Here is a 23,385-nt window from a genome sequence, read left to right as displayed (position 1 = left end):
AGTATAAAAAAATATTATATATATATATATTTAGATATTTTATCCTCATATAAAAAAAACAATTATAGAGAAAGAAAGTTGATGAGACAGAACATTAAGTCAGAACTTCACCAGACTCTGGTCTCCGATCGCCAGACTCCGGCCACCGATCGCCAATAATGTATTGACCCCATTAACCCATAGTAAATTTCTATTCACTAGTGGTCGGAATCGGAAATTCAATCATCTGGTCATCGATACTACTACAATAAATTACTGACATCCAGTAACCCACAATTATAAATTACTGACTCTTAGGTTCCTGCAATAAATTCAAATTACTGACCCTCAGAAACCCGTAATAAATTCAAGTTATTTGATTTACTGATCTCATATAACTATTGAAATCAGAACCAATAACTCTAATAATTATGTTACTGATCCTCAATAATTATTTACTACCTCTCCAGGAAAGAAAATAAAATCTGATCAACGTGTTTCACAATGAACACCACCAATAACCAAAGCCCCAAATTTAGCTTCTTCTCATCTTGGTCTTCCTCCTCTTGAAACCCGCCGACCCCTCGCCTTCCATCCCAACCAGTCTCGAGTACTCCGAGGGTACATCGATGACGAAGAGGAGAGTAGAATCCGTAGCACAAATTGGAAGGGATCTCACCTCACTCTCTTGATCCAATCGAGATTTGTCGCACTATATCCAAGCTGCCACACCAGACCAAACCTCGTCAGAAGAGGTTCACCTCGCCGGAGGAAAGAGAGAGAGTGACAGTTTCGTCAGATTGCGGTTTGATTACAAATTTTGTTGTGCGGAAGCGACCAACAATCTCACACATACGTGTTCAATAATGCCAATACTGCCCCCACTTTAGCCAACTGGTGGAGTTTGGGTATGAGGTTTTCCATAAAAAGCCTCGACATTAGTGTGTGTGGTATCAATCTTTATAACCTAAGAATGACTCTTCACATTTTCCAATGTGGGATTCCAAATGGCTCAAATCTAAAACAATCAATTTCCAACAATCTCCACCTTGGCATGATTCGAGTCATTACCAATTATCTCATGTGACCCTAATCCAAATGGGAACTCCACTAAATTCGATCGTACGAAACACCAAGTCTCAAACGTAACTTGGATATGATATCAATTGTTGTGGGAAGCGACCAACAATCACATACACACGGGTCCAATAATGCTGATACTCCTCCCACTTTAGCCACCAGGTGGAGTTCAGATATGAGGTTTTTCATAAAAAGCCTCGACATTAGTGTGTGGTACGGTATCAATATCAATCTTTATAACCTAAGAATGACTATTCACATTTTTTCAATGTGAGATTCCAAATGGCTCAAATCAAAACCAATCAATTTCCAACAGATTTCACATTCAATGAAATCGCTTCATTGGATATCGAGGCTTAGGAAAGAACATCATCGTCATCGTTTTGTGAGGTCGGGTTATCGCGGTCGAGGAGTTATTGTTGCCAGCGTGAAGTGCAGATCTGGATGAGAGAGAGAGAGAGAGAGAGAGAGAGTAGGTGTCACCGTCTTCGCCGAGGCCGCGACGTGGAGGAGAGAGAGGTGAGAATTCTCTAGTTTGAATTCAGATAGGGGAGGTTCTCAGGGGTTATTCTTGTCATTATGGAAAATTTATTGGAATGGGCACGAAGAATTGAAATGGGTAAATTTTGAGCTGTTTCTATTGATTTGGTATTATTGTGCACGTCTTGCGTGATTAATTTATTAATTTGCATTACTCAAGAAATAATAGTATAGAGTATAAATGGCACAAGACAGTTGTACATATGATAAGAAGATACAAATAATTAATTTTGAACTCATGTTACCTCGATCTGTTGTATTACATATATAATAGGATAGAAATCCGGCGTTAAAAACTGAATCAAAACACAGAATCCGACAACAGGATCACCAGCTTGAGATTCACAAAGGGAAAAGATAATACTTATCGGCTACACCGTTAGAGCACCAAAGCTCATACAGGAGCATTAATTATTTACTGTTGTGAGATAGAGATCGAAAGAGATATGGAGCTGTGAGTTGGATGAGAACGCAAAGCTTCCGAGTTAGTTCACTCGGCCTTGACTCGCAGATGATCTAAGCAAGGCATCATGTAAGCCGCTGGGCTTGCCTGAAGTTCCATGAACTCTTCATAGGACATTCCGATGTATTTTGGTGCTTCGCCACCCAAAATCTCCGGGATTGGCAGAGCAGCAGTGTCAAGTGCAGGTCCATGCGGTACAGCTATGGAGATCCTTGTAGCTCTGTTGTTCACAACTGCACGATGCCAGACGCTCATGTACTTATCATTAGTCAAGATCTGCATTTGGTCACCAATGTTAACAACAAAAGCACCCGGAGCACAATCAACGAGCACCCACTTGCCGTTGTGCTGAACTTCAAGGCCACCCATGTCATTCTGAATGAGGAGAGTTACGAGTCCGTGATCGGTGTGAGGGGGGATTCCGATGGCTAGATCGGGCTGTGGACACGCCGGATAGTAGTTAGCGGCAAGGATTTGTAGGCCACGGTCCCAGTTCATAGCCTTGGCTATGTACTCGGACTCCAACCCTAGGCTCTCTGATATTCCACTCAACAGTTCCGTAGCAACTTGCCGAGTTTGTTTGCTGAACTCCATTGAAACGTCGCTGTATTCAGCGGGCTTGTGGAGGGAGTGGAAGTCGGGATGTGCTATGACCTTGAGGTAATCCCTCCACAGACGAACTTTGTCGATGGCAACGTTGAAGCTTGTCCCGCACTTGATTGGTTCCAACAACTTTCTCGATTGGAACTCCTTCTTCTCCTCCTCAGGAAGCTGGAAAAACTTGTGGCACGCCTCGATCATCGATTTCATCAGGCTCTCAGGTACACCATGGTTGATGACCTGAAAGAAGCCCCATTCCTCGCAAGCTTTGCCAAGCTTTTCAATGGCCTTGGACCTGAGTTCGGGGGAGCTTGAGGTGAGGTGGGCGAAGTCGATGGTGGGGATAGAGTGCTCTGGGTCACTGGCATCAGCTTGATCGTTGGGGTCCTTGATGTAGGTGTACTCCGATGGGACGGAGCTGAGTTCAGCGCCGGCGTCGGTAAGTGTCTTAATGCTTGCTACTTTGGCTTCGTCAGCAACGGTGGTTGTTGTAGGTGCCATTTGGGAGAGGGAAAAGAGAAAGAGACCTGTGTGTTTTTAAAGGTCTGAGGGAATGAAAGAGAATGATGGAGTTTGTTGTGTAGGTCTGATGAACGATTGAGTTGCTACTTATAGCCAAGAAGGCGAGCTCATATTTTCAACGCGGAGAAATATTTTGCAATATTGCTATTTAATTATTTGTGTCGAACTCAATAACTGGGGTAGGCCGACGGCCAGTGCTGACTGGTGATCACGTTTTTAATTAGTTACTGTCAAAGAAAGCCAGCCATATAATAGCTTATATGGAATTATGGATCATATTTCTTTTAGCACGTGCTAAGCCACATTAATTAGTATTGCTAATATTATTCCATTACCTATTCAATTATTAATTTATTATTGTTCAAATACACCCAACAAGATGTAAAAATGATTATTGCTAAGCCACACTAATTAATAGTGTTCCATTTTTTGCAATCAAATAGACACAAAAAGAATTACTTTAACCTGCTTGCTTGATTGATTGGCAAGAATTTATGGCTGCTTGGCACGTATGATAATCTGATATGTTGAGAAACTTGATGTGCAATTTTTAGCAGCTTCGTAATTATTTTCTTCATCAATCAGGATGCTACTAATTAAGGAATATACAGTAGCTTCGTTAAACTCACCACAACAACGATTAGGAGTAAATTTAACGATATTATTAAGATACAAAATGTAATAAAATCTAATCTTAGAGAATTATTCCTATGACATGACAGATCATCAACCTAAATGAATCCTATATATATTGAAATTTAATTTAATTAGGAAAGTAAATCCTAGTTGTACTTGGTTACTATTTCTAATTGGACATGGTTTATGTCAAAGTTTATTTATTTCAGGAATATGTTCTTTTCTAGTATGAAATTTTTTTGGTTTTCCTATGACCAAATGAATTGTAATTGGTGTGCCTATATATATGAGACATATGTAGTTAACCAATATGTGACTGTCATGACTTAGTTCGTGGATGTGGTCATCAGGGCGTGGCCATCACGGTAAGGTGGATACAGTCATCGACAAGGGAGTGTATATCTCTTATGTAAGGGAGCAAAGATGTCAAAGGTGAGGATAACTCTTGAATGAATGTGTGTTCTTAGGAAATTCTATGCGTGTGGTTGTACATAAGTATTCGAGCTGGGAAAACGGATCCTCCTTAGAGAACAATCAGCAAGCCCCGGTATCGAACCCTAGACGTTCGACCCTTCGTTCTCTGTTGTTGCCGGCGTGCCAGTACCTTTGAGTTAGGTACAACTCTTGCTTTGTTTGACGATGATTGCGCTCCACGTATTGTCTTCGTCTCAAACGATTGCTCCGCAGTTGCTGATAAACCGCTGAAGTTCGAATGACCTATACACAACCGGAGTTGCTAGGTACCTTTCACTCCACCTCAAGTAGATGACCGATCTTACTTTTGACCGCTTGGAGAAAAGCAGAGCTTATATTGTGTCGTTAATAGCAGGACTCTCTCGCGAATGAAATTTGCTGACTAGTGCAGGCTTTAGGTTTGCTCTAGGTTAGCAACTCGATGGACTTGACTCGAATTGCCGAAGTTAATCGGACTTGTTGCTACATGCAGCGCGAGGCGTACATCTGGGTAGCTCCGCTCCTATGGGAGACTTGGTTGCCGAAGTTAATCGGGTTTTTGCCGAAGTTAATCGGACTTTTACTTCGTTGGGAGATTTTGACTATGCGGTTGCGCGATAGTTTGTTTGACGTTACGTATGTTATTCTATGCCTTCAACCCATTTATATAGAGAACACGACTTGTTCTTTTTAGGCCCAAACAGTAAGTTATGAGTTTTTGGTTATGAGATTTAACTCAAATGTAGTTTGTACTATTATATTTCTCATAGTGAAGAATATGGTGTCTCTCGGAGGATGTAGGCATATGTTTATGCCGAACCTCGTTAATCTCGGTGTTCTCTTGTTGCTTATCTTATAGTTTGTTTACTTTTCTATCAGTATACTCTGTGAGCCATATTGGGAGAGATCTTAATTCCTTAACACAGTCAAGGTATAAATGTGTGATCAGAAAGTCCTCTAATAATTCATTGTGCAATTATAAAAGATGAACTGTTCATCAGGTGGGTAGATGTCATTGATTGATTTAGAAATCAACAAGAATCTTACATTTCTTTAAAATGACCGAAAAATCAAATAGTACGTAGAAGGCCCTTCACAAATTGATGTACAGTGATATATAGTACAGATACATCACTATTCTCCCTATTAGATATTTATGGAGGAGTGTCTTTTTGTAACCATAGTCTTGGACTCTTGGTCTTCTCCGCAGTTTCTTCCCTACAGGGCATGTAATTGCCTACTCACCTCTCGTTTGTTCCTACACGTACCAAAATTTCTCTTAAAAATCTTAATTTATGTAGTCGGCAATATCGGTCATTCCCATACGGAAAATTTTATGCTGTAGTGTTATATGGCGTGTAGCGGTCCTAATCCACCACAAACACACCCCACGTGCATTTTAAGACAACATTCTATCTACCGTTTAATTAAGTATGTATAGTATGTAACGCTGCACAGCTAAACCCATTCACATACAACCAAATCTCATCAACTTTTATGAAGTCAGTTTTTTGTCTAATATATTCTATATCAAGGGTTTCAATGCAATGCAACAGTGATAGATTATATTCAGGGGTTCAGATACATCGAGATCATCTATGTGAATGGAAAGATAAACAAATGGTTGGTAGAAAGTAGATCAATGTTGTTCGATCTCCTGCGAGCAATATTGGAAGTCTTTGCCGCAATGTTTATTAGTCAAGAGTTCATACATAAGCAGTGGTGCATTTTTGACTATATGGAGCACACTCGTTTCACTTCGATTGTGTCTTTCACTAATCACTATCACATAACCGGCAAACAGCGGCAGAACCAGTACACACACACAGAGCACGGCCGATCGAGTTAGCTAGCTATCTTTGAGAGTTGAGACCCTCATGTTCAGTGAGGTCAATAATTTCGCGTCGTCTCGTAATGATTAAACCCACTTTGATCCAAAATATTCAAACCAAGCCAGCCAGGGAATGGCATATATGAGTCAAACACCATCGAAGACCTCTACCTCTTCAAGAATCTAGAGCTTTTTAACTTTTGTGAATACTAAACAACTTGTGCCCGCGCGATGCCCTCCTACTTAATTACAAGTTGGTGAAGATGCTCGTGTAGTACGTGCCAAACCATACGTACCAATTAATTAATCAATGATAAATTATGATTTTCAAATTGAGTATGACCTAACAATCATTAGTATGACCAGTAAAGAATGATTTTGTTTGGGCTTTGAAGACTCCGATCGAGCTCCTTCCGTCGGGAAATCTTATAATCAATTCCGGGGGAATTATTTATAGTATTCTTTCCGATGACGAAGAAAATTCGTGTGATTGGATAAGAAACCGAGTCATACTTGAGACTCAATTTTCTTTCTAGTTCCAGATTAAAATAGAAACAGAACTGTGTGCGCTTGTGAGCAGTTTCAGGAATAATTCAGATATAAATCATTGAATGGAAATGAAACTGGGTTAATTTAGACCTAGCCTAGTCCATATTTCTATTTTGTTTTTGTTTGGCTTTTAGAGCTACACCGGTCAGTTTGATTTTCTTTTTTGAACGATAAGATCGATATAAATTACAAAATACAAAGCAAAGAGTCTTCGGGGTTGGCCTAATTTGAGCGGAAGAATTTGAGAATTCGTTCGAAATATGTTAAATTAAGGTCTAATTTCCCTCTAACAAGATAAAAAATAAATGAATTCGAGAATGAGAATACGGTTGAAAAGTAAAAGTCTTAAGTTTCTATTAACATTTGACGAATAGAGAAGCTAATGAAGGTGGAGGAGGCCAAGGCTGCCGATCGAGGACGGAGTTAAAATTTCATGACAGGCTGGGTTGAAAAAAAAAATTATAATAATATAGTAGAATCTCGTTAAATTAATACCCGATTAAATAATAACATCGTTAAAATAATACTTTTGTCTGTCCTAACTCGGGACTAACGTGCTAAATAAATATTTCACTAAATTTGTAAAATAATATAAATTTGAGAATTCATATAGACCTAATCGAATATATATATTAATAATGACATAAGTTATATACTTCTTATGAGGATGTCATTGAAGAATTCTATTGATTCAATTATCATATAAAATAATACAATACATCGAACAATATAATATTTTGAATAACGGTATCTGTGATAAATTTAACAATGTAATGCATGAATAAAAAGTATAACTATTTTTTCTTCGGAAAAATGAAAAAAATATTTATTATATCTTGATAACTTAATAAGTTATTAATTAATCGATAAATTAATATATTATTAATTAATTGATAAATTAATAGATTATTAATTTATCGATATATTAATATCTCTCTAAAATAATAAATTTGCTCAGTCCTGAACTTATTAATTTATAGAGGTTTTACTGTATATGAGTTATATATATAGAAATTTAAGATTGACTAATATTTAAAATTTATTTTTTACACTAAAATTTAGTTAGAATTTCAAATTGTTTTGTAATTTGAGGTGGGTTATAGTACATCGTAACCTCTGTGTAACTACGTCATTGCTACTGATTTAGCTATTCTTCTTGCTATTGAGTATAGTTTGGCTCTCATTTGCCTCGTGTCAGATAGTCTCTCTCCAGTTCAAGCTATCAATTAAGCCATTGCTGCATTTGCTCTGACATGACTTTTGCTTCCACGTCCTGATCTCTCATGTCTACAGGAAGGCCAACTCTCTTGCTGAAAGGCTAACAAAGTGATCTCTTCCAGCTGACGTTGATCTTTTTATGGTTGCAGTCTTGATGAGCTTAGTGTCACGGACCAAGCCATTCGGCTGCCACACTTGGTTCATGCGGCGCTCCATCCCCATGGAGCCAGCCTTATCCAACGGGGCAATGCACTGGTTTCGTCATGTCTTGGGCTCATCAGGGGATCGGCTCCAGACCCCGACCAGTGTGTAGGGCGGCCTACTCTCTTCTTCGACGTTAAGTCCCTGCTAGCGACAAGCTCCTCAAACTTAACCGGGTCGGTCTGCTTGAACCCCTAGAAAGGAGTAGCCATATATCTCACACACTTCTGATTTTGGAGCAATCCCACATATGCATGAAGCTAATATAACCAGCGACACCCACGATAGACACTCCCAAAAACGGGACGTGACATTAGGGTCTTCTTGGCTTCACATTTATATGATTGACGTATTTCCCATAAATAAATAAATAAACATATTAATTGTAACGATACCTTGAAAGCTCTAATGACAATAAAATACACTACAACATATAAAATGTTCCCAACAGAACTAAAAGACCGCTTCACATGAACATTTTTAGTTCAATTGCGGTCGCACTAAACAAAGCCATTATATAAGATACGACTGACGCATTATTTAGTCTTTAAGTTAAATATAGGTAAAATGAAATCATTATACATCATCAGTTTGAGTTGTATGTTAGCCATGACAAAGCTACATATCAGATGTGGATTTGACTCATAATGTTGTCTTGAAACTCCTTTAGACCAAATCAATAATATTCTTTTTCAATATTCATCATACTGATCATAGCTTTTGTTATGTTTCTCTAAATTCTTCCATTTACATCATCAAATAATCTTGTGAATGCCATTCAGTTGAATATATTTTGTTCACTCACCATTCCATCTTCTTCTTTTTTTGGATCAAATCGAACTTCATTAGATTGAAGAGATTACAAGCAGATGCTCTCAACCCGAGCCTGTCCACAAAGGGAAGAAACAGAGGAAAGACATACATCTAGATTTCTAGAAAATCTGAACCCAAAAAACGAAGCAGCCAAGGAAGAGCTTCAGTGATAAAAACTGAAGGAGCAGGGGAATGTAGAGCCACTTTAGCGATGACATGAGCAGCTCCGTTCCCCTTACGATAGATAAAAGAACAAGAACTAAAAGAAAAATGACTCAACAAGACACATTTAGACGACAAATTTTTGATATACAAAACATCTGTGTACCTTGACAAGGTCAACTTAAGTAACTCAAATAAAACCAGTTAAAACATCAGTGGATTGCGGACGTTAAACTACTGATACTGTCAGTCACAGCAATTCTGTAGAACGCATTCAGGTCTTCGCAGTTTGCACTACTCTAGTGATGAATACATATTTCACAACGGGAGGTTAATACCAGTGAAACATGAGAAAGCAAAATGTGATTCAGAATATCTGTAGAATAAAGGCTTTGTGTGCTTTGCCTTTTCCACCTCTTCTATTTACCAGAAGATATGCCACTACCTTAAATTTGTAGTTGTTTGTACTCTGCCAGCAGCTTTGGGATGTCATCCATACGCAACTGAAAATCATCAGCATCCAATTAACATGATAAGAAAGAAAACTAAATGGAGAGGATATAAAATAGACGAAAGCTCTCTCGCTAAGGTTTAAACATATCAAGGGTAAGTAAATCAGTTGCATCTTGTCATGTTGCATCTTGTTAGAAATGATAATTAATTATTGCACAATGTACCAGTATGATGGATACCTGGTTAACATTTCTAATATGATAGAAACCATAAGCCATTTTTCTAGAAGCAGACTCAATCAACTCTGCATCAGATCCGCCATTCTCCCTACCATAGCCAAGCAAATACCACCAACAAACGAAAAAGTAATCAACCCAGTTTAGAAATTTAAAGTCAACAAAACTTATGTACGATAAACAAATTTCATTTGGAGTGCTCTTAGAAACCATTATGTTTTACATTCATTGCATATGTGCGGAGGTAATAAATTTAAGTTGAACCATGGTTCAACTCTAATCTAATTTCAAATGATACGATCCATTCAGATAGCCCGCCCATTAAAATGTATGGTAACATTGCCTCAGTTGTCATCAGGGTGAAAACCGTGAGGAAAAGAGAGGATTGACCATCTGGTCTAATTTCTTCCCTAGTTTTTCATTTGTTTGATGAATCAACCTGGGCCATCACCATCCTATGCCAGATTTAAACAGTAATAATACAACAGCAAGCACTCATTATAATGCATAGAATTAGGGAACTGAAATTTGCACTCCTAGTTTTGCAAACCACACTCCCTTTCAATTATTTAACAGTATTTTGTTTGACACTCTTACTTCTCTTCCACAATTACCCTCACTTCTTGGGTCATCTTCCCCTGATACCACACAGAATGCACTTCCCTCTCTCAAGATTCCCAGACTTGAAATAATAAAAGTAGAACCAGATCAGATATATCAAAATGTCAAGAATCATTTAGCTCCAGCCGTGCGAAAAGAAACATATATCTAACTAATCAATTTGTTTGAAATGCACATTTTGTTTAGAGGAGACGATGGTCTTAGGGATTCACTGGAAATTGGAATCGAAGATGGTCATCATGGTCTGAGAGGAGAATTCCCAATCTCCTTACAACATGCGCATCTGAGACTCACACTCTGCTCATCAGTTATCTCCAAGTCAATTGGTTTTCGAGATTTTACAATGGCATGTAACACATAGGAGTACCAAACTACCCATCAGTTATGAGGCAAAAGGGGCGAGCTTTGGAGGTGGGTTTCGACGGAAATGGAGAGAAAACGAGTCTGTGAGTGTAAGGGGTGTGTTTGTGAAGAAGAGAAGATAGGCTTGTGAGCCATGATATTGACGATAAGGCTGAAAGCTTGGGAAGAGGTCGGTGAAGAAGAAGAAGACACGTATTTCTAGAAAATTGGAGTTTTGAGAAAGGTTGAAGCTTTATTTATGTGCTCGGCTATGATTTCTTATTGGTTCAACTGGGTTACACGGGTTTAGGGAAGAGAAGAAGGGATAGGAGGAAGAGGAGGTTTATCAGTTGAGATTTCTCCCTTTTATCTGGTTATTCAAAAAGAACAAGAAATGTAACAGAGCAATGCAGATTAGATGAAAACGCAGAAGAGAAAGAAATGAACTAAACTCTTTACCCAGGAAGCAGAGAGGTTGAAATTTTAGGGATATGAGGAGGGGTGATTTGATAAAAGCAACATAAGAGGAGTGTGGTTTGCAAAACTAAGAGTGCAAATTTTAGCTCCCTAGAATTATTGACTCTGTTGTCAAATGTTGTTACCATTAGAACTGTGAGTGAAAGAGAGAACTAAACACAACTATCTAATTACTTCCTAGTTTTCACTTCTTTGATGAATAAAGCTGGTTAAGCTCGTTAGACTCTTGTAAACAATTATAGAAACAGGAAATTTAGCTAACCGCAAATCAGTGAACTGTGTGAAACATCAATCTTACAGGTGACGATGAGTAATTCGGCGTTGATAGTCCCGAAGCAAAGGCCCAAGCTCTTTAAGCGGTATGGACCTTGCAGTAGCATTCCTCCAGTGGTCACGAAGCGCCTGCAATACATTTATGTAGAATTATACTTTCCTGAAGCATACAGAACATTTGTCATTTCATAGAAAAACGATGATTAAATATCCTACCTGAATATGTGAAAGATGTTCACCGGTAGAAACTCTTTCTCCAACAAAACTTGAAGCTAGTTCACTAAGTTCTCTATCTTCTAACTCATCCACAATAGGAACCCCATTACTAGGAAGAGAAACTGATATTCCTAATCTTTTTCGCAATTCAGAGACAGAAGATTCTTCTGTTTGGCTTTCCTGTTAGAACGACGTACAAATTTAATACCAGTCCATAAATAAAAGTTAGCATCTAATAGTGTACTAGTAATTGAGGAAAATATTCAAGATAAAACAGTCATGCGTACAATTTTGACAGAACAGTTACCTAGTCTAGATGACTAAGTCAGTTCAATAAGATATTAAGATGTTAGGAGACATGATTCATAGCACACAGGGTGGAGTAGAGGTAAGGCAGTATGGCTGCTGGCAAAATCAAGTAATAGTATTAGCATAATTAGAAGCAGTTGACCAATACCTCGAGTTCAGATTGGAGATTATTATTATTCTCCGTCGTCGCATTCTTATTTTCAGTAAGATTGGTTGGTGAAGTTGCATGTAGCCTATTTGCAATAGGGTCCTCTATACAAGAAGCACAATATGACAATTAGAATTTATTAAAATAGGGTTTCAACATAAACTGCATGAAACATCTTAGAAACACGGCTCCCATCTGCTTAGATATAGAAATGGACCAAAAAAAAGTTTTCCATACCAAGATCTGCACAACATTTTCTCCTTAACTTAACTTCTAAGTTCTTTCTTTATGTTCAATATCTCTGGGGAGATGATTTTAGAGCCTTCTCATTATTAATTTTGGTATTCCCTTTAACACAGTATTGTTGAAAGTATGCAGTCATCAGATCAAAATTTTACAACCAATTTTATGCGCTATCACATAATTGAAGTTGAATATGCACCAGCAGGAGAAACAAAATACTTGAATCAAGATAAACAATCAGTTATCTCTTAATGAATTTGTAATTTATATAACCCAGTGGAAACAGGAAACAGTCGAAGAGTCAAAGTTTACAAGAAAAATCTGCTATGTTATATTTGAGGCTATCACATAATACAGCCGCATTCCAGCCGTTACTGTAAGGCACCAAGTAAGTATCATAGAAGATTGGTCATGATAAAATCCTAGATGAAAGGGATCACACGATGTCACAATGGCAAGCAGAGAAGTTAGATGAGAAACTATAAGAAGGAAGTGTATTACCTTCTGGAACCAACCACCAAAGATCACCAAATGTGGATTTGCCGTCAAAGCCACCAAATAATAGATGACGTGAGCCAATACATGTCAGAGAATGGTATGCTCGAGCAGGAGGGGGTTCATTGCCGGTAGGTAACCGCTTCCACTGGGCAGAAACTTCATTTTGGGAAAAAGACGGGTAAGGAATATGGTCATATGGATGAATAAGCTGTTGCAATCTTGACATGAGATGAAAATCTCTGCCATATAAAGTACTTTTTCCAAAAGTAAAGACATTTATTGTGGAACCCAATTAACGTGGATGTAAAAGGGAACCACCAATTAACTATAAGAGCATTAGAGGTTCCATATCCACATGGTAATAAAATTCTATTACTATACTTTTGCACCTATTTTTTCTACTCCTTTATGTGACTGTTTTTTGTGCGTTGGGGGAAGGGTAATAACGCATTATATACAAATTTACTCCTACCATTTCTCTACTAAATCATCTATATATATATATATATATATGTCATAGTAGCATGGTCAAAGATGGATGGCTCATTGACATAATGGCGATCAACTCATCATCAGCAAATAATTTTTTGACAGTATAGGCAAGAAGCACTCACCCCGGTCTAAGATGATGCAGTCATTGTAATAGATGTCATAACGACTCAACCAGCCACCAGTTCCATGGCCTCCAAACAGCAACAGCTGCATAAATGATTTTAATTTAAACTCAGTTACAAAGGACATGTTAATTTCAATATAAGAGAAATATTTTAAGATAATTTAATAATCTCCAAACCACCATAAAGTTATGATCTTTCTATCCACCCTATAATGACTGAGCTGAAAAGTCTGCACACAAATGAAATTTTCCTCTTTATTCAATAACTACAAAATCTATTCAGTTTTTATGAAACTGCTCAATTCAGTAAATTGAGGTCTTCCTGCATAAAGATGAAGTACTTCATATTGGGCAGCTGACAAATTTACCGTCCAAATTTATTTTTTTAGCCTAACTACGATAAACAATAAAACTTGTTTTAAATTCAACTAGAACATAGTACTATATAGCTATCTTTGTAGAATGTGATTACTTCTGGGTCTCAGTAGTACAAAATTATTAAATTATTATGTTTGTGTGGGTGATATTGATGGAATAAACAAAAGAGTTAAAGATGTTCAAATTCATAAATACTTCCGCACGTGATGCTCTTACTTTTTCATGAGAATTCAAAGGAGATTCTTAATATTAATTGACAATGATATTCAGAAAGAAAAACTAGTAAAGCGGAAAAAAGCTTTAGAATTTCAATTACATAGTGTCCTCCAGATGTGATGGTATGGCCACAGCGTGCGGAAGGAGCTTGACCTGGAAGCTTTAGTTGGGTCCATCCAGGTGTTTCATTCTCTACCTTCCACAACAAAGACAAAACAGAAATTTAAGTCCCAGAAGCACCGGACAAGTATGGTTCGCTAAGCTGAAAGAGTGTATTCCATCGTCTTGGCAAGCCAGGTGGGAATAGCTAAGACTAAGCAGCTAAGTCTAATAATTTGAATAAAGTTATATAGGCCCAATAACTCATGAAGCTGAGTACATTGTGAAAATCAAGCAAGAAGAAAGTTGAGATACTAAAAAACCGAGCCATAGATAAAAGTATAGACCAACACATAATTAGGCTTGCACACCATCTCGACACAAAGATCAAGTAGGATTCCAAGAGGGAATCCACAGAGAACAAAAGCCGGAACAAACATGATATGGCTTTTAGGGACAAAAGAGTTCTAAAGTAGGGGATTGGCGTATTGACAATGTACAATATCAATGTCTACTCGAATCCTATACTTTAAGTACATCATTAGAAATCTAAGCGTATAGCTGACTGTCTAGTAGACAGTATTGTTCATTACATGGCATGAATTAGAAGGCATCACCTAGACAGGTGAGTTAATAGAACGACATTTGTTACCGCAATAAGAAAATTAAGATGGCCAGAATCTTAATAATAGAAATAAAAAGCCCAATGAAACTGATCTTGACAAAGTCCAAAAAGGGATCAACTAATAAGCATCAGATCACTACTAACCTTCTTCGATTAGACCCTTCAAAGCCCATAAATCACCCATGATAGGACCTCCACCTCCTACAGCATTCAAGATAGTGTCAGCAAAAAGCGGTCTTTAAAAAAAACTTTTCTTATGCTTTCCTTGTACAATTCTGAGACTAGCATGTTTGTTTACTGAATTCATATATCCTCTCTTTTATATCAAGAATTTAGTAGTATACCATGAAATTATAAAATATGTCTAACTTTCCATATGTCTTAAAGAGAGTGTTTATATGGGATTCAGGAAATTGCAGAAAATCAGCAGTCACATTCTATATTGATACAGCGTGGAGTTTCATGGCAAAACTTTGGATGAAAGAAACTGTTAAAAGTAAGCACACCCATAGCATGTTTTCTTTCTCCTCATTCATTCTACAAAACACTTTCTAGGATTTTGACTATCAAAAATAAATAATAATCGAGTCAATGAAAGAGAATATGACATATACCATATAGAAGGTACACAATCATTAACAAATTATACTACTTTACTATACTGAAAGGCAATCATCTGGGTGACCATGATTAAAAGAAAACAAAATTAACATGAAATGATTAACAGAGTCGTCCGCATTGTACTTTACCTCTTCCACCATAGACAAGCAACCGTTTCTCAACCATAGTAGCTGTGTGGCCACATCTAGGTGGTGGCAATGATCCAGTCACCAACAATTCCATCCACTCTAGTGATACTATTCAGGGAGTAAAGATCCAAGTAAAATTGTGATCGTTTGATTCATTTTAGAAAGCATCAACTAAACCAAACATGAAGCATAAGACTCGGAAAACCATTTACTTGTGTCCAAGACGTATACATCTGACAACCACTTTTTACCATCCCAGCCTCCATACCTGCATTTATTCACATTTTACTTGATAAAAGTACTGGAAAGTTGTCACATGAACGGGTAAATATGAAATGCAATAATTATTTGCTAACACAATAATTTTCTGATTTCCAATAGCTGAAGCTGCAGCGAAGTCTCGTGCTGAGGGTAAGTCACCGAAGCTTGTCAACTCTGACCATTGCCATATATCTGGAAGAAACAAAAATTTAATTTTATCCGCAGCAACTCACAAAAAAAGAGGCAAAACAAGCGCATTAACCAATGATATTAACCCATATCACTTTAGCACATTTTATGAGAAAAAAAAACTAAATTCTTACCAGTATCTAGGACCCAAAAATCACCTAACCTGAAATGGCCAACCTTATAGTTAATACCATGTAGGGAGTTCATCGAAATACAGCATGATATATTGTGAGAAGAACACGTAAATTGAATTCCAACATACCTCTCGCTACCGCAACGGCCACCAAAGATGAACATATGACAATCAATCACAACAGCAACGTGAAATGCCCGAGGACTCGGACCCACTTGTCCATCAGTGCTGCCAGTGCACTCTGGCTTGTACCATAGTTTATTATCTGAAAACAAATAAAACCCTCAAAATGAGATTCTTTACTTTCACCACTTTCTTCACTCCTTAAGAAAAAAAACAGTTAACTCCATACAAGAAGAAGTTTTAACCACACAAATCATTTCGATTTGATCTACCATGGTGCATGTTGTTTGTATAAAAATAAAAAAACTTACATAAATCATAGCTGTCCGTATATATATTCCTCTGTTCCAATATAGAAGCGTATTAAGCACACAATGACACGGTGTGGAAGAGATGTATTAAAATACACATGTCGAATCGATGTTCAGGAAAACTAGTTGCTAGATTACAAAAAACACGCGAGTAAATACATAATATGATCATTTCAAACCTGGATACGATGGCGTAATTGAAATGAAATACATTGCCGCACAATTATAACTTCCTTATGATTCAACATTCTATAACAACTAGTGATTTTACTACATGTCCGAGTGACATTACGGCACTTGAACCAATGCTATAAAAACCAAGTACAATCACACATGTTTACTTCAATTGCAGTAATTTAATACAGCTGAATTATATATAATCTAGTAAAAGTAAAAGTAAAAAAAAAAAGTAAACCTAAGATAAAAAAGAAGAAGAAGAGTGAGTACCAATGTCATAGACGGCGATATCGGAGAGGAACTTCTTGTCTAAGAGGCCGCCGAAGACGATGACTTTGGATTTTCCGATGTTGACGGCGGTGTGACCACTGAAGAAGAACAGTTCAGAATTTCAAAATCAGATCAAATTGAATATAATAGATGAGAGAGAGAGAGGAGTTGCCTGCGAGGTTGGGGAAGAGTTCCGGCGAAATCAGAGGACGAAGCTCGAACCCAGTAATGCATCTTTTCCGATTTCACTCTTCTTCCTTTTTCCGTTGCCGATCGTAAACACAGAACGCGCCACACGCGCTTGATTTTAGTGTTGGCAAAGAAAGTGTTGTTGTACGGTAGTCTCTCTTGTTCACCTGGTCACTAGTGATTATATATAGCTCGATGACCATCAGATTGGAAACGGTTTTAATCAAACGGTTCAGATGTAAAGAGTTGATTAGGTGCTAGAGTTGTATCAGATTGAGATTGGTGTTCCTCATTACCAAAAAAAAAAATTGGTGTTCCAAGACATTTTGTCTTTGAGAATTTGCTATTACTAATTTGTTTGCTTAATCTACCAAGTAAACTGAGATTAAACTAAGTGATACCTGTTACTTAGTGTTCCAATTACAGTTCTTTCACCATATACAAACTCATAGTCCAATAAATTGGAAGCAAGGTTGTCATGCTAGATGGCATTTAATTCTTTACAATTGAGTAATATTTGGTCATATATTTTGCATACATAATACTTGTACATTGAATTTCACAGCAAAACTATCTCTCTACAGGGATGATCAAGTTGTACTAATGAGGATTATACAAAAGAGGATCACATAAGTGTCCCTATATACAATTATACTCATATGTCAAGAATTTTGGGACACATAAGTGTGTCTTTTGCTAAAATAGAGACACATGAGTTGTGCCTACTAAATATTTAGCACACATGCTAATATATGTCCTCAAATGAAGAGATTTAAGGACACTAGTTCAAATGTCCAGATCCCCACAAGAAGCTTTCCCACGTCTATATGATCCTCCACATACAATGTCTACCTGTAGGCATATCTAATAAGCGTACTAGAATAGAATCATTGCCATAATTCTTCATGATAAATGCGTTCTGGAGGATGAAGCAATGCATTTGACAATTATCCACATTCTTCCCTATAGCACACAATTCTAAATTCTTTGTAGTATATTACCTTCAAATTACAGCACTCGTATAAATAAGGTTAGCCTCTAATATTATGTTTTACAATTTACATCATGTAGCAGATATTTCATGTATTATCATGATTACCCCAGGCAATATATCTTCTCCAGCTTTCTGTAGTAGATGTTCCATCTCCTGAGCCTGTTCAAGAAAATAAAAAATAAAATATAAACAATCACCGTTTCTGGTGGGTGAAAAAGGCTATACTAGAACAAAAATTCAAGTTAGTATAGAAATTCATTACCTCATTGCATGGGATTCTCTCTTTGATATCATCAAAATATTTTAAACCTAACTTCTGTGAATTTGTTAATGATTCTTCTTTCTTCAGATCATCTAATGTGCGGTGTCCTTTCTCATACAATTTTTGTGCAGTAGCTAGACCAACTTCCCAAACTTCCCCAAATAAGCTGATAGCTCTTACCTGCAATTAACAGATTGAAATCAGAACTGTCAAGCTATGAATATATGAAGCTATATATGGCTAACTAAAGGTGTGTTGGCCATTACCTATAGGGATACTGTAATTTCTATATCTTATTGCCAAATGCAAATACAAAAACACCAATCTTATATTTATTGAGTAAAGTCCATCGAAGTATGAACTAAATAAGATGATAAAGATCCGGATTTCAAATCACAACTGGAATACTGGAACTAGTAGAAACTATTGTTTAACTGATAACAATTCGATCACCTTTTCATCCTTTCCGAAGTGCTCCAACTTGGAAAGCTTCCCCGTGGTCACTATTTCCTGAATCTGCCCCACCAGTCAAAAGAATATATCATCAAATTAACAACACTAGGAAGAACCACTAAGGAGACATTCCATTAACATACAGAATTATGCATTTCTAAGAACAGAAAGCTCAACAGGGATGGGTAATCTTTACATCAGACTAGTTCTGATTACAGCTTACAAACTAAGAAAGTTTCCTGCTTTAATCATCCTTTGAGAATGGAGCACAAACCATATTAAGTTTCGAATTACATGATTTAATACACAAATAATATCACAAGACTCATGGCTTGATAATGTACATTTGGTACAATATACTTCATACAATGCAGCTTAACACATGGAAACTAGGCTAAAACATCCGTTGTATACATTACAACCCCATTATAGGACAGAATCTACCAAACATACAAATCAAAACCGAGGCATATATGCTCACTTACATGGTCTTGCATTGACTTTCCAATGTTAGGTAAGCCTTTAACTTGTTCCTAACTTTGTATCTTGAACGGCAATCTCTCTATAATTGGTATAGCCTTGGAATAGCTAAAAGATCTCCGATCATCGTCCAAGGCTTTAATAAATCAGCACATGAAACAGCCACTAAACAGTCTAAACATCAGAACTCATAAAACCAAAAATGCAACATTTCAACAACTACATAAACTGACTGAACCTCATGTAACGACCCCAAAATTTCGAGCCTAAAAACTCAAAATTCTAAAGTCGTTAAACACAAATAATCTCAAATAAAATCGAAATCATTAAAGTGTAACAGCGGATCAATTCTGAGTTCTCAATACAACTCAGACAACCAATTATTACAACCCAAATTATAATCCATACACAAAATGGAAATGTAATAATCCTCACAAGTCACTCACAAATCTCACAAATGAAAATACACAAATCCTCACACACGAATCCATGCTAAAATCTCACCACAAGTAGGATCCGAACGACTTCGAGCCTCTGTAGTCGTCACTCAACCTCCACTAATCAGCACCTGCGGAATTATCCCCTACACCATCGAATTGGTGCACCGGGATTATAAACACAAACCCGGTAAGCTTATAGCTCGTATGAGTAAAATCAAAAATATAATTCGCATATCAAAATATACGAATGATCACAAAACAACAAATATAAATGCCCTCATGAGTCAATGGTCAGCCCATCTGGTTGACCCAAAGAAATGTGAAACAAAACGCTCATGAGGAAATTAAGTAACCCTTCTGGTTACCCAAAGTATTTATAATACGGGTACCAAGAACGCTGGTACACATCCGTTACCCCTCTCGTAATACACCGTTGATATTGGATAGCCACCCGCTACCCAACATCCAAAATACTGAGTACCCATGAGCAGATAACCACCCGTTACCTCACATGCAGTACTAAGGCAGACAGACTAGAGCTCTAACTGTATCGTAACTTTCGCCCGGCCAAAGGCTAGGTTCCGACTTGCCAAACACGTACAATAATCTCACATCATATTGTACCAAATCACGTCCGAAGACAAATCAACATTTTAACAATCTCAATGTTAAAATCACGTACAATAATCACTCATCATATTGTACGTTTTAAAACTTTCACGATATCACCACAATAAAAATCATAACAGTATATTATATAGCAAACTATATATATTCGTATTTATTTACCATTTATACAATATATACATAGTCCACTATATCCTATACATGTCATATTTCATAAACACCTGAAGAATTACGTACAATATTCTCACATCATATTGTACCATTTAAATCACATACTCATGCACAATTTTCCGTCACCGAAAATGACTATTGTTAATGAATTAATAACAGTACGTAATTTAATGAACTATATATATATGTACTTATTACTATTATACTGTATATATGTAGTCCACTAAATTATATACATGTTGTAATTCATTTGATAAACACACTTGCAAAAATGTTGAATCACTACGAGGGTAGATTCGTAATTCAGTGAGATTTTACTCACCTTATTGACTTGAGCGTAATTCCACAATTCCCGATGCTAATTCCTTTCATCGATTTAACGATCACCTTAAAAGAATAAGAAAAGAATTTAGAATCGTTTCGTAAACCTTTAAATGCCAAAACAGTAATAAACGGTTACTGTTCAGCAATTTTGGTTTATACGAAGTTACTGTTCACTATTCACGGTTACTGTACAATACTCAATTAATACGTATTTCTGTACGTATAAATATTATATACGTATTTCTGTACGTATAAATAGTAATACATATTTTTGTACGTATAAATATTAATACGTATTTCTGTACGTATAAATATTAATACGTATTTCTGTATGTATATGTACGATTTAAATGTAAATACAAACTCAGTAAATAAAATTTACTAAATTACCCTTTTACAAATTACTTTTTACATTTACTGAAAGTAATTTATAATTACATTTACCGTAGGTAAAACTTAATTACATTTACCATACGTAAATAAAATTTACATTTACATTTACCATACACAGTAAATTACCAAAATACCCCTATCGGATAACAATGTCACACCATCGCACGTGGCGGCGCGTGGGGCACACGCGCCACCCGCCGGCAGGCGGCGCGTGGGGCTCACTCGCCGAAGCCACCCACGGCGCGTGTGACGCCACCGCCGGCCCAAAATCATCCTCCTTCTACCTCCGCCCTTCTCATGGGCTCACGCCGCCCCTAGGCTACTCCACACTCCAACACGCGCCGCCTCTAGGCGGCGGTGATCCTCCCCTTCTTCCTCCTCCGATCCCACTCCAAACACACCAACAAATCACCACAACAATCACATAATCATTCCTAGCATCTATCTCACCTCAATCGATGGTGGGAAGCTCGTCTCGAGCTCGGTGGTGGCGAGGTGGATCGGCGCTGCGGCTTGCAGCGACTGTGGCGACGTCGGGGGTCCTCACGGGGGCGAAGCAAGTGCTGGCAGGCTGGAGGGTGACTGCCTAGGTCCTTGCGACGTCGATAGGCGGGGCGGTGCAGGCCACGGGGAGCTGGAGGCCGGAGATCGGGGAGAGAGAGTGAAGGTCGGGGAGAGAGAGAGAGAGAGAGAGAGAGAGAGAGAGAGAGAGGGAAGAGGGAGGCGGGCTGAAGAGGGGGTTTCCAATTATGGGAACCCTAGCTCTAAATCATTCCTTATATACCCCCTCCCAAAATCGGAAACTAACTTCCGTCGTTAATAATTTTTACGTACGTCGTCCGATTCGAACGCGTCACATATCCACGAACTCGTATCGACGAGCTCTACAACTTTCGTGAAGAAAGTTTTCGCAACCGAGCGACGGAATAAAAGTCGATAATTTCGTTCGGAAACGTAACGTTTTTCTTAATAAACGTTCCGAAAACGTTTCCGTTTTTCGTTTCAAAGCATCGTAAACAATAAGTTTCATTTTATTTGAAATTCCAAAACTTAATAGAATTCAAATCAATTCACATATTGTTTTAAAAATCTAGGATTATTACACCTCACCTCTATAAAAATTGATAAGCTTTACAAATATCTGAGTTACGTTGCTGTTCAAATCAGGTGGGCTGTATGGTGACAATGACTGCACTGGTGTGACCTGGTTCTCATTTAGAGCTTTGGGGGTTTGAGGGCTGGGAGTGTGAGGTAAATTCTCAGGAGAGAGTTTAATCTTTTTGGGATTTGGGGTTTCATTTTCAGTGGAATTGCAATCATTGGAAGACTTTTCTGCTTCCAATTTTACAAGGTACAATTCTTCAGGTGCCTTTTCACCTGAGCTCAAGCTATCCTGTAGCCACTGATATAGTACAACTTTCTGCCATCAAAAAAACCCATTAAAGTTTAAAACTTTGAAGCTTAAATTCACACCCCATTTCATAATTTACTTAAAGATTCTATCTTTAAATCAAAATGAACTGTACAACTCACCCCTTTAAAGAAACCCAATCTCTCACTACCCACTTCTTGTAAGAGAGCTTCTGGGTTCATAGCCAATATGTGTGTGACGTTTTTGGTTACTCTCAATTCTATAGTGGCTCCCATTTGGACCAGTTTCTGCTTCCATATCTGAAATTGCAGGCGCATAAACTTCAATAGAACTCTATGAATGAGATAAGAACACAGGTGGGTGTGAAAGGTGTTGAGTTTCAAACCTGTAATCGACGGTACATGGCTCCACTGTGGACTAAGAAGACGACCATTCCGTCTGGATCGCATGGTGGCCTTTGGTTATTTGGCGCCATTATTTTGGGTTCGTTTCTGTTTCGGTGTGTGTTTTCCGCAAAGAGGGGTACAATAGTCTTTTCCGCAACGAATTCGGCACGAATCCGAGCGTTTGCGGTTCGAATTAGAGCTCATCCGGCGCGTTTCCGAGCGTTTCTGCAGGCGAAAAGAATGATATACTCAGAGACTTGTCAGCGGGGCGTTTGTTATACTCA

General features: G+C 37.7%; 2 protein-coding genes and 1 pseudogene across 2 annotated transcripts; all 3 read right to left on the bottom strand.

The window, feature by feature from the left end:
* Positions 1-1,801: 1,801 nt before the first annotated feature.
* Positions 1,802-3,254, bottom strand: LOC126793488 (2-oxoglutarate-dependent dioxygenase 19-like). Its single transcript, XM_050520026.1, has one exon. The coding sequence runs from the start codon at positions 3,161-3,163 to the stop codon at positions 2,090-2,092; it is 1,074 nt and encodes a 357-aa protein (XP_050375983.1). The 5' UTR covers positions 3,164-3,254; the 3' UTR covers positions 1,802-2,089.
* A 5,919-nt stretch (positions 3,255-9,173) lies between these two features.
* Positions 9,174-17,336, bottom strand: LOC126794439 (protein GLUTELIN PRECURSOR ACCUMULATION 3). The gene is made up of 16 exons (XM_050521157.1): positions 17,183-17,336; positions 17,011-17,108; positions 16,259-16,394; positions 16,131-16,159; positions 15,903-15,999; positions 15,759-15,814; positions 15,547-15,654; positions 14,942-14,998; positions 14,174-14,265; positions 13,478-13,562; positions 12,867-13,019; positions 12,123-12,226; positions 11,666-11,845; positions 11,475-11,578; positions 9,740-9,827; positions 9,174-9,550 (listed from the first exon to the last, which is right to left on the bottom strand). The coding sequence occupies exons 1-16, from the start codon at positions 17,242-17,244 to the stop codon at positions 9,494-9,496; spliced, it is 1,506 nt and encodes a 501-aa protein (XP_050377114.1). The 5' UTR covers positions 17,245-17,336; the 3' UTR covers positions 9,174-9,493.
* A 649-nt stretch (positions 17,337-17,985) lies between these two features.
* On the bottom strand, positions 17,986-23,190 carry LOC126795221 (DNA polymerase lambda-like; annotated as a pseudogene).
* Between the last annotated feature and the right edge of the window lie 195 nt (positions 23,191-23,385).

This window comes from Argentina anserina, chromosome 5 (assembly GCF_933775445.1).
Source record: "Argentina anserina chromosome 5, drPotAnse1.1, whole genome shotgun sequence".
Taxonomy (NCBI): Eukaryota; Viridiplantae; Streptophyta; class Magnoliopsida; order Rosales; family Rosaceae; genus Argentina; species Argentina anserina.
Note: the sequence above shows the minus strand (reverse complement) of the source record. Positions and strands in the feature narration are given on the sequence as shown.